Source organism: Bos indicus, chromosome 17, assembly GCF_029378745.1.
Source record: "Bos indicus isolate NIAB-ARS_2022 breed Sahiwal x Tharparkar chromosome 17, NIAB-ARS_B.indTharparkar_mat_pri_1.0, whole genome shotgun sequence".
Lineage (NCBI taxonomy): Eukaryota > Metazoa > Chordata > Mammalia > Artiodactyla > Bovidae > Bos > Bos indicus.
In genome coordinates, this window is record NC_091776.1 from 48,289,935 (window position 1) to 48,306,987 (window position 17,053).

Sequence of the window (17,053 nt, forward strand, 5' to 3'; positions counted from 1 at the left end):
AGACTTTTAAAATGGTTTTAAGTCACAGCTGAAAACATAAGTCAGTTCAGTACTAACTGTGCTACAATATAAATTCTTTCATATCATTTTGCTTTCATATTAGCAACTTATAATTATTTGAAATGTAAGTATTGGACATTTTATGGTTTAAAGGAAAACTTTTTTTCTAGACCATTGCATATTATTCAGATATCTAATTTACTAGGTAGTTAGGATGCATATCGGAGAAGGCAATGGCACCCCACTCCAGTACTCTTGCCTGGAAAACCCCATGGATGGAGGAGCCTGGTAGGCCGCAGTCCATGGGGTCGCTAAGAGTCGGACTGAGTGACTTCACTTTCACTTTTCACTTTCATGCATTGGATGAGGAAATGGCAACCCACTCCAGTGTTCTTGCCTGGAGAATCCCAGGGATGGCTGCCGTCTATGGGGTCGCACAGAGTCAGACACGACCGAATCGACTTAGCATCAGCAGCAGCAGTAGGATGCACCGGAGTCTATAGACTAACTTAAGCAGTGCAACAAAACTCCAAATGTATCATACAAACTGGCATGTGTAAACTATTTCCAGGTAAAATTATTTTAGCCTTATCATTATTGGCTATTTTTCACAATTTTCTCAGAAGCTGAGAAGATCTCTTGGAGAAAAGAAATGGGAACCCACTCCAGTATTCTTGACTGGGAAATCCCATGGACAGAGGAGCCTGGCGGGCTATAGGAACCCACAGGATTGCAAAAAAGTCAGACATGACCGGGAGACTGAACAACAACAGCAAAACAGAAGCCGAGGTTACAGGAAGGTAGAAAACGACTGAAATGACTACACAGTGCGATTATTTTTCTGGTTGTTTCCAAAGCAACAATCTAGAAACAGTTCTGCTGGTGGGCAAAAAAAATGAGAAATCTCACAGTCCTAAGGAGAGACCTTCGAAGATGGGAACCCCAGTGGAATCCCGCAGGCGAGGGGTCACCCGAGAACACATACCGGAGAATGCATCCACCAAATAGAGAGGGTCTTTCACTTGTCTGAGTCCACAGATCAGGAGAAACACGTGTAGATTGTCAGCACTTTGGTTAATCTCTGCAACAGAAGAGTTCAGGATATATTCAAAGGAGAGAATGCAGCTCCATGACTTGATGACAAGAAAGGTCAGAGGCTGTTCGGCTCTGACCTTTCAGCCAGCTGTGCCCATACCAAACCTTTATTTTCATTTCACTGCATGAACTAACAGTTCTTCTGATGGCTCAGCCCGAGCTGAGCCTGGCCTAATAAACATAAAGGTACTTCCCACTGCAATGCAGGGGAGGGGGCAACAGAGAACTGACTCAGTTATTACTGAAACGTCAGCCATCAGTCATAGAAAATATTTCAGTGAAATTCCAGTTAAGAAGAATGTCTTCTTTATGAAACCAGAAAAATGGTTTATATAGGAATGTCCTCTTAAGTTCATATATTAGTACATATACACACCCACAGATAGAGAAAAGTTTTGGTTTGCCATTTGAAAGCTATCATGTAAGGCTGGGGCTTCCCAGGAGGTTCTAGTGGTAAAGAACCAGCCTGCCAATGCAGAAGACTTAAGAGACATGGGTTTGATCCCTGGGTCAGGAAGATTCTCTGGAGAAGGGAATGGCTACCCACTCCAGTATTCTTGCCTGGAAATGCCATGAACTGTAGCCCACCAGGCTCCTAGGGCTACAGTCCATGGGGCCACAAAGATTCGAACACAACTGAGCTCACACACACATACACACACACAAGTAAAACACATTCTTTGTGGTCCCTTTCAACAAAAGGTGGAACCCATTTCCCTACTCCTAGATGCTGGGCTCATCTGGTGACTTGCATTAATTACATGGCAAGGGGGGACTTCCCTAGTGGTCTAGTGGCTAAGACTCTGAGCTCCCAGTACAGGGGGTCGGGGTTTGATCCCTGGTCAGGGAACTAGATCCCACATTTTGCAACTAAGACAGTGCAGCCAAATAAAGAAATAATATTAAAAAAAAAAATAACAGAGCAAGTGAAAGTGATTCCCAAGTCTTGGTCTTGAAGGCTGGGGTCCAATGCCCTCACCCATTGGGACATGTGTGCACGCATGTTAAGTTGCTTCAGTTGTGTCAAATTTGTGACCCTAGAGACTGTAGCCCGATAGGCTCCTCCTGTCCATGGTATTCTCCAGGCGAGAATCCTGGAGTGGGTTTTCATGCCCTCCTCCAGGGGATCTTCCCGACCCAAGAATTGAACCTGCGTCTCTTGTGTTGCAGGCAGATATTTTACCCACCGAGCCACCTGGGAAGCCCCCACCCACTGGGATACTGCTGCCTCATAGGCTGGGCTGCCTCCTTAAAAGTATACTTGGTGGAGAGAGACTCAACCACTCATGCAGGACCTTTCAGGCCTCAGCCTAACTTACAAGTGAGCCCAATACACACAGAGGAAGCAGAGATGAGCCAAGTCCAAACTGCGCGTGTGTGCTAAGTCGCTTCAGTCATGTCTAACTCTTGCGACCCTATAGACTGTGGCCCACCAGGTTCCTCTGTCCATGGAATTCTCCAGGCAAGAATACTGGAAAGTGAAAAGAAAGTGAAAGTGAAGTCGCTCAGTTGTGTCCGATTCTTTGCGACTCCTTGGATTGTAGCCCACCAGGCTCCTCCATCCATGGGATTTTCCAGGCAAGAATACTGGAGTGGGTTGCCATGCCCTTCTCCAGGGGATCTTCACAACCCAGGGATCAAACTCAGGTCTCTTGCACTGCAGGCAGATTCTTTACCATCTTAGCCACCAGGAAAGCCCCAAGTCTAAATCACCGACCCACGAAATGCATTGTGGTTGTTTTAAGTCATCATATGCTGAGGTGGTTTGTTACACAGCCATATCACAGGGTCAACAGACAGTATTAGTATCATTAACCCCAGTGAGCCTAAAACGTCATCATTTGCAAATGCATATAACTGGACATAAAGCCATGCAAGGAGAAAGTGTTCATTCATACATTTCATTTCATTCATCCACTTCTTTTTTTGTGTACTCTTCTGGTTTGGTTTTGTTTTGTTGACCACACTGCATGCTTTGTGGGTATGTGGGTATGCGGGTATGGCTGGGTATGGTATGGGTGTGTGGGTATGTCTGGGGTCTCCCCAGCCAGGGACTAAACTTGTGTCCCCTGCAGTGGAAGCACTGAGTCCTAACCACTAGACCGCCAGGGAAGTCCCCTCATTCATCGAATTCTCAATGGAAACAAGTTCATTTCCTCTGTGACTTTTTTCTTTTTCTTTTTTAAATCTTTTGGTCATGCCTTGAAGCATGTGGGGTCTTAGTTAGCCAACTAGAGATTGAACTCGCTTTCCCTGCATTAGAAGTATAGAGTCTTAACCACTGGACTGCCAGGGAAATCCCTCCTTTGTGCTTTTTTTAGTAACATAATTAGAATAAATATAATAAGATACACTGAGAGCACACCGACACAATCACAAAAGCTAATAATAATAATAATGCATAACTAGCTCTGGAGAAAATCTTAACTGAAATGTTAAGATTCAGATGTCCTCTTAGAAAACCCTTAAACCTCTTAAGAAAAGCAGGTTCGGAAGACCCTTGAAAAAAAGTGATCTTCGATGTATCTGTACCCCAGGGTCCCTAGGAAAGCCAACCTTGTAAGAAAATAATCCATAATCGATAACACTGATCTTTAGAATGCTTTGTGACTTATACTGCCATCCTTCACCCATGAGATATAATTATTTACACTCACAGCTACACACATACACAGTACAGTCTCAAAGAATCATTTAGACTTATTATATACCAGGCACTCTGATACTTTCTATTCCATTTCACTTCATTTTTTAAAAGTGCTGGTGCCCAATTCACTGAACTGAGTTTGGAATCCTCCTGGCCCTTCTCCCCAACCTACTAGACTCTAGAAGGAGACAGAGTTAATCCCATATCCCCTTGCTTCTCTTCCCCGACTTCTTCCTGGGCTGAAGATTAAATGTCACAGGAATTTAGAAAAGGACATTAGAACAGGATCAAATAAAGAATCAAATGCTTTGTCTTATTTTAGGAATTTTCTAAAAACAAATTTTAAATTAAATGCAGAGACAGCACCTAGGTTTGAGAGCTTATGTGCATTTTTCAGATATACCAACATCATTTTCAGGAAATGAAGTTCAAAAATCCTGATCACACAACCAAGGTCTCAGGCCCCCCTTGGGAACGCATCAATCTGGAGTGATTCCATTTCAGCCTCTCCTGGGGAAATGTTCTATGTTCATTCTCTGATTTTAAAAAGGAACAAAACAGACTGGCCTGTAGAGGCTCGGAGATCAGGCACAGACCCACCTAAACTTTTCAGTGGATTTCATCTCCTCATTTTAACCCAAAACTTATTTTTCTTCTCTTGACTTTTCCTCTAAGATCCAGGATTCACATGAACCAAGGTTTGAACTCATCCTTTAAACACCCATTTACATGTCTTTCCAATATTACCATTTCCTGGAGAATGGTATTTTTATCTTCTAAACAAAATGTGTCATTTTCATGGTCTGACACCATATCGGTCTCGACAGACTAAGCACCACACTCCAAGTCCTCTAAGTTTGTTCCAGAACAGAACCCAATCCTTCTTAAAGTCACTTTCTTTGCTGCTTTCTATTCCAGCAGCTCTTATTTTGTTGTTGTTGTTGTTCTTGAAAAAAATTCAAGAACTTCTGCCGAGTGATCAGACTTAGTGAATGTTAAGTTGAAAAATCTGTTTTGGGGGGCTGTGAATGCAGAAGGAGATCTAATAACAGGAATTTTCCATCTGAAAAACAAGTGAGTTTTCCTCAGAGCAGCCTGAGGAAGGAAAATATGACCATCTGAGTTGGCATATTAGAGTATCCATATAGGAATACTGAGTTTTAAAGGAGAGAGAAAAATAAACAACGAAAATAAAAATAAAGTGAGAATAAAACCCAAGAAGGTGTGGCCAGGTCAAGTGTTTACAGTTTCAGGACTGATGGCCTTCGAGGCACCGTTACTCTACATGCATTAGTTACTGGTATTGAAACACAAAAATTAGAACTTCCCCCATAGTCCAGTGCTTAACGACTGCACGCCCAGAGCACACGGGCCTGGGTTCGATCCCTAGTCAGAGAACTGTATCCCACATGCTGCAACTAAGCCGCGTGGTGCAACCAAGACTGAAGATCCCACACGCCACATCTAAGACTTGGTGCAGTCAAACAAATAAATAAAAATCAAAGCAAAAATCATGGATGATGGAACCATAACAACATGCAAGATGTACCTGAAAACTCAAAGTCCAGGTCACTAACTTGATGTCTAAACACATACCTCTGGATCAGAAGTGCTAGTGTGACTATCACGTGAATAATGCCACTTGTGCCTTTTAGGCTTTCCTGGTGGCTCAGACAGTAAATAATCCGACTGTAATTCAGGAGACCTGGTTTCAAGCCCTGGGTTGGGAAGATCACTGGAGAAGGGAATGGCAACCCACACCAGTATTCTTGCCTGGAGAATCCCACGGACAGAGGAGCCTGGCGGGCTACAGTCCATGGGGGTAGCAGAGTTGGACACAACTAAGCGACTAACATTTCACTTTCTTTAGTGCCCTTACTCTATTTTATTCTTTATTTGTTCCTTGTTGACCTATTTTAACATGGAATCTGGTTGGCATAAAACTGATCTAATGTTTTAAACTAAGGAGATTTAGAAATATAACTGAACATTCTCAGCAAACCTAAGGTGTACCTTAAAGGAGAATGCATCCTAAAATTGACATTAGGTGTTTAAGAAGGTGACTATAAACCCTGGGGATTCATCAGCTATCTGCCTATTTAAACCAAGCATTCATTAAGACCCTTCCCAACCCACCCATACTGAGTGAAGTAAGTCAGAGAAGGAGAAATACGATATCCTATATGTGAGGAATCTGAAAAGAAATGGCACAAATGAATTTATTTACAAAACAGAAACAGATTCATGAACTTAGTGAAGAAACCTGTGGTTGCCAGTAGGGAAGAATGGGAGGAAGAGACGGAAAGTTTGGGATGGACATGTACACACTGCTATATTTAAAATGGATAACTAACAAGGACCTACTGTATAGCACAGGAAACTGCTCAATGTTATGTGTCAGCCTGGATGAGAGGGGAGTTTGGGGGAGAATGGATACATGTATATGTATGGCTGAGTCCTTTAGGTGTCCATCTGAAACTATCACAACATTGTTAATCGGCTACATTTCCATATAGAATAAAGAGTTAAAAAAAAACAAAAACTTTGATTTTAAGATTAATAATCCATAGGAATCCAGAAGATGAGTAACTGATCACTCACAGTCTTCATCAAATTCATTACAACCTTTTTTTAATGGCAGCACTGCAGCACACATGGGATCTTAGATCCCTGACCGGGAATCGAACCCATGCCCCCTGCAGTGGAAGTGGCCTTATCATTGGACCACCAGAGAAGTTGCTCACTGTAACTTCTGTTTTCACTGTCTCAGGGTGGAAGTGACAAAACACAATCACAGATTTCGAATTCTCCAGAGGACAGCGTTAAAGACAGAAGATGGGTGAGAAAGATGCTCCATCTCTGGAGTCTGAACTCCAGAACTGACAAAGATGAACGACCATACAAATGAGAACAGACATCTGATCATAAAACCCAGAGTTGCTGCTGAATTCTCCATCTTATCCTTAAGCCATTATCCACAGTCAGCTCCCGCAGCCACAACCACAGCTCCCCTAAGCCCATCTATTCTGAATACATTTACACCTTCTAATCGCACACATTAAGAATGGACTGCAGCTGAGCAGGTCTCCAGAGGGAATGTTGTCTAAGGAGTATTTAAAATCTCCTGGCTGTTCCGTTAATCACTCAACAGTAAGACCGATGAAACAAGCAAACATTAGGCTACAGAACTGGATGACAAATCACCCTCTTTTTGGAAATTATGAATCTTAGTTACTCCGTAACGGTGACCTGTGATATACAGATGATGGAATAACCTTACAGCAGGCGATTTAAAACAGGCCCCCAGGTTCTGAATAACGGCTTATACTTCCTGACACGATAAAGCAATCGGACCGCATGGGTTCATTTGTAATGCTGACAACAGCTCTGCCACTGTAGCCGAGATTGATGTAAAACACTTGGAAAATTATTTCTCATCAAATGCTTGAAAATTTCTTCTTTTCAAGGGAATGGAATTCAAGGGAATGGAATGGAGTACGTGGTGGAGGTTCTGTTTGAAGTTTTTGGAGTAATAACAGGCCGGGGTGTCTTCCTGTTTGCTGCGAGTAGGGCACTGATTTTGCATTTTCACGCTCTTCTCTGACATTTATAGCAGGACGTGCAACTTCAGCTCCCTCTAAAGATACCCTTGCATTGTTGTCTTTAAGGAGAACATTTCAGGTTAAAAGAGATGAATCTTTATTTAGGCTTCAAATTGCATTTCCTGAGCTAATTCTATTTTTTTTTTTTTCTTTATTAAAGATTTTATTTATTTATTTTTTTTATTCTTCCAATTTTATTTTATTTTTAAACTTTACATAATTGTATTAGTTTTGCCAAATATCAAAATAAATCCGCCACAGGTATACATGTGTTCCCCATCCTGAACCCTCCTCCCTCCTCCCTCCCCATACCATCCCTTAATTCTATTTTTTCTTTTTTAATTTTGTGGCTGCCTCGGGTCTTGGCTGCAATGCACCGGCTTCTCTAGTTGTGGCCCATGGGCTTAGTGGGCTTGGTTGCCCTGCGGAATGTGGGATCTTAGTTGCCTGACCAGGGATTGAACCCATGTCCCCTGCATTGGAGGGTGGATTCTTAACCATTAGACCACCAGGGAAGTCCTTGCTGAGATTATTATAGCTATTCTAGCACCTTCACCAGAATTATTGGGCTGATCAGCCTGTAAGGCAGTTATAATCCCAAGCAGCTTACGCTTATGGGCTTCATCTGTGGACAACTTAACTTTCTACACTTAAAGATCCTGTACAATAAAATTTTGCTTAAATACCATGATTATGCTTCGATCATACCAAGCACAAAAAACACAATGGCACCATACATACGGAAAATGGAACTCTCAGAGCTTCACTGATGGACACGCACCCTGATGGCATCTCTCCAAGGGACCATCACACAAAATGTATGAAAGCTCTGGTTAAATGCATAATCTAATCCAGCAATTCTTTCTCTAGGAATTGCTCCTAAGAAAACATTTGGGCAGACATATGAAGATTAAAATCCTAGCACTTTCATCCCTGCATATCAAAAAGGTTTTTAAAAATCTAAATGCCCTGGACTTCCCTAGTGGTACAGTAGTTAAGAATCTGCCTGCCAACGCAGGGGACATGGGTTCTATCTCTGGTCTGAGAAGATTCCACATGCTATGGAACAGCTAAAGCCCGTGCACCACAACTGCTGAGCCCACACTCTAGAGCCTAAGCGCTGACACGACTGAAGCCCGTGTGCCTAGAGCCTGTGTTCCGCAACAAGAGAAACCACCGCAATGAGAGGCTCGTGCACCACAAAGAAGAGTAGCCCCCGTTCACTGCAACTAGAGAAAGCCTTCGTGCAGCAACAAAGACCCAGGGCAAACAAAAATAAAAATAATAAATAAAATTATTTAATAAATAATAAAAATCTAAATGTCCAACAAAAAGGATTGTTTGGATACATTTATAGTATTTTAAATACAAAAAAGGAATTAAGAACATGATGTAATTAGAATAAATAAATAATAAGATTTCAAGATATAATGCCAATGTACAGAAACCAAATGTACCTCTATATACTAGCAACAACTAAAATTCAAAACTGAAATAAAAAAAAATTCTTCATAATACATCAAAAATAATAAAATCCTTACAAATAGTTTTAAAAGACATGAAAGAAACTATTATGTTTCTTTACAAACCACTGTGAAAATAAATAAGACCCAAGCAAATGGAAAGATATATCATGTTCGGAGATTTTAAGACAAATTCTCCAAGCCAGGCTTCAGCAATACATGAACCGTGAACTTCCAGATGTTCAAGCTGGTTTTAGAAAAGGCAGAGGAACCAGAGATCAACTTGCCAACATCCGCTGGATCATCGAAAAAGCAAGAGAGTTCCAGAAAAACATCTATTTCTGCTTTATTGACTATGCCAAAGCCTTTGACTGGGTGGATCACAACAAACTGGGAAATTCTGAGAGAGATGGGAATATCAGACTTCCTGACCTGCCTCTTGAGAAACCTGTATGGAAGTCAGGAAGCAGCAGTTAGAACTGGATATGGAACAACAGACTGGTTCCAAATAGGAAAAGGAGTACGTCAAGGCTGTATATTGTCACCCTGCTTATTTAACTTATATGCAGAGTACATCATGAGAAACGCTGGGCTGGAGGAAGCACAAGCTGGAATCAAGATTGCCGGGAGAAATATCAATCACCTCAGATATGCAGATGACATTACCCTTATGGCAGAAAGTGAAAAAGAACTAAAGAGCCTCTTGAAAGTGAAAGAGGAGAGTGAAAAAGTTGGCTAAAAGCTCAACATTCAGATAACTAAGATCATGGCATCCAGTCCCATCACTTCATGGCAGATAGATGGGGAAACAGTGGAAACAGTGGCTGACTTTGTTTTTCTGGGCTCCAAAATCACTGCAGATGGTGACTGCAGCCATGAAATTAAAAGACGTTTACTCTTGGAAGGAAAGTTATGACCAACCTAGACAGCATATTAAAAAGCAGAGACATTACTTTGCCAACAAAGGTCCGTCTAGTCAAGGCTATGGTTCTTCTAGTGGTCATGTATGGATGTGAGAGTTGGACTATAAAGAAAGCTGAGCATTGAAGAATTTATGCTTTTGAACTGTGGTGTTGGAGAAGACTCTTGAGAGTCCCTTGGACTGCAAGGAGATCCAACCAGTCCGTCCTAAAGGAGATCAGTCCTAGGTGTTCATTGGAAGGACTGATGTTTCGGTTGAAACTCCAATACTTTGGCCACCTGATGCGAAGAGCTGACTCATTTGAAAAGACCCTGATGCTGGGAAAGATTGAAGGCAGGAGGAGACGGGGGATGACAGAATGAGATGGCTGGATGGCATCACCTACTCAATGGATATGGGTTTGGGTGGACTCTGGGGGGTTGGTGATGGCCAGGGAGGCCTGGTGTGCTGCGGTTTATGGAGTCGCAAAGAGTTGAACACGACTGAGTGACTGAACTGAATTGCTAAGATATCAAATCTTTCTAAAATGATCTATAGATTCAGTGCAACAAGATTTTATAGAAACTGACAAGATGATTCTAAAATTTTTATATGGGTATGCAAAAAACCTAGAAGAGCTAAAACAATTCTGAAACAAAGTCATCGCCTAACACTGCCTGATTTCTAGACATACCATAAATCTACAGCAACAAGGCAGCATGATACTGACGTCAGAGTGGGTATATACAGATACACTGGAGAAGAGAATGGCAACCCACTCCAGTATTTTGCCTGGAGTATTCCAATGACAGAGGAGCCTGGTGGGCTATAGTCCATGGGCTCACAAAGAATTGGACACAACTGAGCGACTAACAACAACATAGAGGTACATAAAAGCAACACATACAGTAAACTGATTCTCAGCAAAGGGACTAGAGCAATTCGCTGAAAAGCATTTTCAGTGATATTGGAATTTATAGGAAAAAAATTAATTTCAATCCCTGTCTCCTACCATAACACAAAAATTAATTTCAGAAGGATTACAATCCTAATGGAAAAGCTAAGACTTCTGGAGAAGAAAATAAGGAAAATATTTTTTTGACCTTAGGGTAAGCAGATTTCTTAGATAGGACTCCAAGAGACTAACCATTAAATAAAAAATTGATAAGCTAGACTTGAACAAAATTTAAAACCTCTGCTCTTCAAAAGACATGGTTAAGAACACAAAAAGGTAAACCAGAGAATGAAAGAAAATATTCACAATCTATGTATCACAATCTTTTCTGACAGAAAGCTTGTGCCCATGTGCTTCCCTTGTGGTCCAATGGTTAAGAAATCACCTGTCAGTGCAGGGGACGTGGGTTCAACCCCTAGTCCGGGAAGATTCTACAAGCTGCAGAGCAACTAAGCCCATGTGCCAGAACTACTGAGCCTGCACACCTAGAGCCTGGCTCCACCACAAGAGAAGCCACCACAGTGAGAAGCCTGCTCACTGCAACTAGAGTAGCCCCCACTTCCTGCATCTAGAGAAAGCCCCCTTACAGCAACCAAGACCCAGCACAACCAAAAAAAAAAAGACAAATCTGTCAACATTAAAAAATATATATATATAGAGAGAGAGCTTTTATCCAGAACAACAGCAACAAATAAATTAAAAACTATCTGTAGATCAAGGATTAAAAGACAACGTGCTAAAAAATTTGGGCAAAAGTTTTGGCTAGACATCTCACCAAAGAAGACACATGAATGGCCAACACCATAGTCAGATACCAATTCATTATCACCTAGGATAACTACAATTGAATAGTCTGAAATCACCAATTGTTGGCAAGGATGTGCCATAAGTAGATCTCTCATCAGTGTGTGTGGAAGTGTAAAATAGTTTTGAAAGTGTAAAGTATAAAACACTTTCAAAAAGTATTTGACTGTTCTTTTATAAAGTTAAGCATGTATCCACCCTATACTCAAGCTATTGAACTTACAGGCTTTATCCAAGAGAAATTCCAACAAATGTCACCAGATTTCTTGTACAAACATGTGGAGAGTAGTTTTATTTATAACAGTTAAAAATGGAAAACAACCCAAAGTGGAAGAAAGTGAAAGTCACTCAGTCATGTCCGACTCTTTGCGACCCCATGGACTAGAATTTTTTTTTTAATTTTATTATTTTTTAATTTAAAATCATGTGAGAATGGAAATATTATTGTGACAATCTTTGGATAATACAATGTAACACAGTCTTCACTCCGGCCACAATTCACATCATTCCCATATGCAGACTACACTGTGCCCTCCCGAAGACCTGCAAAGTCTCAATCCACTATGGCATCAGGACAATCTTGAACTTCAATATCTAAATCAGGTCCAAGGGTAGATTAAACTCCCAAGAAGTGGTTCCTCAAGTACAGCACCTCTTGACCTGAAGATACTTTGCACACAAGATTAGGACATCAGGAAACTTGAGTTTTACTTGAGGCTCAATTAACAATATGAAGTTGGGGGATCTGTTTTCTTTGAATCAGATTCCAAATGGAGCCCTCAGAGGGGGTCCATTTCTTCCTGACACAGGTCAGTTTCTTCCCAACACTCTTGGACTAGAATTTAATTTAGTATTTAATTTAATTTAATTCTCCAGGCCAGAATACTGGAGTGAGTAGACTTTCCCTTCTCCAAGGGATCTTCCCAACCCAGGGATCAAACCCAGGTCTCTCACATTGCAGGTGGATTCTTTACCAGCTGAGCCACAAGGGAAGCCCAAGAATACTGGAGTGGGTAGCCTATCCCTTCTCCAGGGGATCTTCCTGACACAGGAATCAAACCAGGGTCGTCTGCATTGCAGGCGGATTCTTTACCAACTGAGCTATCAGGGAAGCCCACCCGAAAGTCCATCAATAGGAGAATGAAGAAACAAATTGTGACACATCCATACAAGGAACAGTGGAATAAGACTCAACAATAAAAAAAGGAAGAACTACAGATACATCAACCTATAAGATGGATGAATTAAATGAACACAGGAGGTCGGCATCCTTAATAAGAACAGCTGTCACATGATACTAAACATCTGAGGGGTTGTCCCAAGAGCACCATCAGAAAGGCTGGTGTTACTCTTCCTCTTGCATTCCACCTGCATCCCTAGGTTCATGGGGATGAGACCACTGATGGGGAGAAACAAAGCTTGTTCTAATTGTGCCTTGCCCCTTCCCACTGTGTCACCCAGTTTCTTTGACCTGACAGCTCCTTCTTCAAAACCACATGAACCTAGCAAGAAACTGATGCATTGACAAGATGCACGTGTCAAAGTCCTACTGGAAGATCTCATCTCTTACCTGAATGCTGAAGAAAAGTATTCCAGTTAAAGGCGGTGTTCGGCACTGTTGCAATTCCTGGGTCAAAGGAAAGAGATCAGAGGAAAGTTCACGTTGTTGAAACATAGCCAGTTATTTTGTGTTGACATTTTAAAAACTGTCACACTCGCCTCTCATACAAAATTAAAGTTCTGAGGGCTTCATTGAATTTCCACTAATCTCTCCAAGCCCCTGAGGTTTAAAAATGAGCCTATGAGGGACTTCCCTGGTGCTCCAGTGGTTAGGACTCCATGCTTCCACTGCAGGGGGCACAGGTTTGATCCCTGGTAGGGGAACTAAGATCCTGCATGCCGCGTGGTGTGGCAAAAAAAAAAAAAATTAAATTAAATTAAAATGAGCCCACAGCTCCCAAGGAGAAAAGATACACCACTTTCAACCCCACCACCCATTCCTGGGTCAAACTGTCTCTAGATCACAGAAAGCTTGAGTTCCTAAAAAAAATTCACTTAGGTAACAAGTATCCAAACCACTACCAGCTAAACTCTAATAGAAATTATCAGGGCTTCCCTGGTGGTTCAGTGGTGAACAATCCGTCTGCCAATGCAGGAGACATGAGTTTGATCCCTGGTCCAGTAAGATCCCACGCACAGTGGAGCAAGTAAGCCCGTGTACCACAACTGTTGAGCCTGTGCTCTAGAGCCTGGGAGCTGCAACTGCTGAAGCCCTCTGCCCGAGAGCCTGTGCTCCGCAACAAGAGAAGCTACCACAGTGGGAACCCCCATGCAATGCAACTAGAGAGTAGTCCCCACTTGCTACTACTAGAGAAAAGACCTCACAGCAAAGAAGACCCAGCACAGCCAAAAATAAATAAATAAAATTATATTTTAAAAAATTACACAGAAATTATATCTGTATTTAAAATTCCTCATCTCATCCCTCTAAATCATACATGACTGCCTGCTAGCTGTGTGACTTCTTCAGGCAGATTTTCGTTTAAAATGCTCTGAAAAAATGAACACTAAAATGTTTGAAAATCCGGAGGCAACATTTATCTTGAGAGTAGAAAAGACTTAAAAATTTATGGAGTATAAATTACGTCATTGAATCATCTCTCCAAGACACCTCTAAGTTGGCCTTTCACACTGACTAAACAAACAGTAGCTAGTTAAGGGGTGCCCACCCCACGTGGCCCTGGCACAGAATCTGGGTGGGTATGTTCCACGCCCTCCTGGAAACCCATAAGCCCTGTTAAGCAGGTTGATTCCTCCAGTTTATCTGGCTGGAAACCGAGGTTCACTGAGGTTAATGGGATCCAAAATGACTCAGCATGTAGGTGTTAGAGGCTGCGTCCAAACACACGTGGTACATCAAAGCCCGTGTGTTTCCTGCTGCACCACTGTTTTCTGTGGCTATAAACCAGGGGCCATGGAGGAGGAACGGGAGCTTCAACTCCAGGCCTGCCCTGACACAGACACACTCCTTTTATACACACTGAGTCAGCGCATCATTTTAAAATGAGGGCTCTGAGAAAAAGTGTATTTGATGAGTGATTCTGCTTCTGAAATTATCCCTGACACCACTACTGCATTTATACCGCGACAATGAAATGTGTAACTCTGGAAGAAGATGAAGGACAGGGAAGCCTGGCATGCTGCAGTCCATGGGGTCACAAAGAGTCGGCCAGGATTTAGCAGATGAACGACAACAACAATAACAACAATGTGATGTGTATAATGTGGAATTGAACTTGTGACCCTGAGCTCAGCATTGGTTCTAATCTCAGCTTGGACTAAGCTGTGTTCTTCCTGGAACTGTCGATTCCCTATTGTGTGGGTCAATGTTTTACAAGTTGTGTTTAGGAGATCCTGAGGGTCTCAGGAAAGGATGTCAGAAATCACAACCAGGGCAGGACCCTGGGGAGGGCAGGAAGAGTTGGAATGGAGGCAGAGGGTTCCGGGGCCCCCATCTCAACTCAACATAAATGGAGAAGCTCATCCTTTTCCTTTCGTAAACATATCACTGATAGAGTGTTTGTACTCTGTTAAGTGATCTGCGATCTGCATTTTAAATTATTCTTTTATAAGGTTCTCCTTTTTTATCTTAATGATAAAGATAATAAAAATGTACCCATTTTACTATTTTCAAGTAAATCCAAGACATCATATTATTCCATTTCAGTACATGACTCTAAAAGATAAAAGACTTTTTTTTTTCCCCAAATATATATATTTTAAATTTCTTACCTTGACTCTGGACATAGATCTTATCCTTAGCATGTGGCTTTTGAAAAGGGGAGAAAGAGAAAAAAAAAAGTAAATTTGATAATCCATTCTCATTGTTTCTTAGAAATAAAATGAAGGTCATAAAAATATCCTCTTGGCAAACATCGAAAATAATCATCTACACAGCTACTCACAGACTAGTTACTTTATAAGAGCAAAGAATTACCTCTATTTTTAATGGGGGTTAGCCCATTAAAAAATGCAGCATTTCTAAGATAAGAAGCACAAAGATGTCCCTTAAATCAAGCATTATGCATCATTACAAATATCTTATAATATAGTTGCTATGTTAGTCGAAGAGTTATGAAGCTCAGACAGAAAACATGCCAGGGACAAAGCCCATCAAGTGCACATCAGGAGCTGAGGCTGAAGGTCGAAGTTTTGGGGGGAAATGTGGTTTGAGGATACAAGTCCTTGAATAAGAGAGAGTACATTCCCCACCTCTAGAGAAGAAAGGAGGAAGGGGCAGAGGAGAAGGAGGAGGAGGAAGTGAGAAGGAGATGAAGACAAAGATGGAGGAGAAGATGGAGATGGAGGAAGGGAACCAAATACGTTGAGAAACAGGAGGACAGGCGTCAGGGGGGCAGATTCTTCCAGGAGCTGAATGGACTGGTCTCAAGGACCCTGTAAAGCACCTCCCCAAAAGCCTCTTTGACATCAAGGGACAAGGCGATACTTGCATGATCACCTAGATATGGGTCCCCAGAGATAAACTCACTACTCCTGGTGATGTTTTCTGGTGGAACTTCACAAAACTGCTAGAAAGAAAAAGAATCCATTTCTCGAGCTCATATTGAAACAGTGACATAAATATTTTTAAAATCAGGGTTAGACCTCCAAGACGGAAGCTGCAGGAGCCGAGTGAGACATCTGCTTGTAAAGGGCGGCAGGGTCAAGTAGGTTCCGATGGGTGTTTCTCGTAAGTAGCCAAAGATATGGTCACCTGGGTGAAAAAGTCTTAAAAGGTGCACTTTTTGGCCAGGAGGCCTAAATATTAGCTCCATGCATGAAGTGACTAAACTAGGTAAAGAGTGGCCACCCCAGAAGTCTCCCCCACGCTGAGCTCTGAATGTGTGTGTGTGGTGGGGGGTGCTCCGAGAGGTCCTTAAGGTGACCTGGAGCCCACGTTCTGCATGTGATCTGCTGGTCCACTTGACCTTCATCCTCAAATCAGTTTTATGTTTTAGGAAACAAATTCAAGGTGAGGCAGTCCCAAGAAGGGAGAGATAATTGATGAGGAGAAGTAGAGGTTACCCTGCCCTCTCCCTACTGGACAGGAAGTTTCTGGGAGAGGCACCTTCCAGCCATGCTAGGACAACAGCTGATCGGAAGTTGGTACAGGGAGACCAGTCTCGTTTCGCTTTTCACCTTAGCATGATATGTTACATTTAACCATCAGAGGCATCTGAGACCTCTAAAAGTCTTGTGTATCCTCCTCAATTCACCATAGAGCAGAGAGGCATCCTTAAAACAAAAAAAAACCCTTAAAATAGCAAGCCTCCAAAATACACACACACACACACACACACACACACACAAGTTTCAAAAACCTCTACTAGTTAAAAAAGATGTTAACTTAAATGGGGAAAAAATGGATAATAGTAACCATTTGATGTCAGAATTTAGCTCAGAGCCCTAAAAATTCCTTTTTGTTTAATTATAATTTCATTAGAAAACTGAAGAAAATTGCATTGGAATGCGGTACAGGCTTAAGAGCATCTCTTCTTTAACCAGCCCTAAAGGCTACAACATTGG

The 17,053-nt window shown here is 41.9% G+C and overlaps 1 protein-coding gene across 6 annotated transcripts in view; it reads right to left on the reverse strand.

The window, feature by feature from the left end:
- The window catches only part of GLT1D1 (glycosyltransferase 1 domain containing 1), a 115,468-nt gene that overhangs the window by 50,430 nt on the left and 47,985 nt on the right, over nt 1-17,053 (reverse strand). For all 6 annotated transcript variants that reach the window (XM_070769358.1, XM_070769356.1, XM_019977762.2 and 3 more), the window contains 3 exons: nt 15,260-15,296; nt 13,038-13,094; nt 986-1,081 (listed from right to left, as the gene is read on the reverse strand). In XM_070769358.1, the coding sequence (XP_070625459.1) occupies nt 986-1,081; nt 13,038-13,094; nt 15,260-15,296 (190 nt within the window). The remainder of the gene's footprint in view (nt 1-985; nt 1,082-13,037; nt 13,095-15,259; nt 15,297-17,053) is intronic.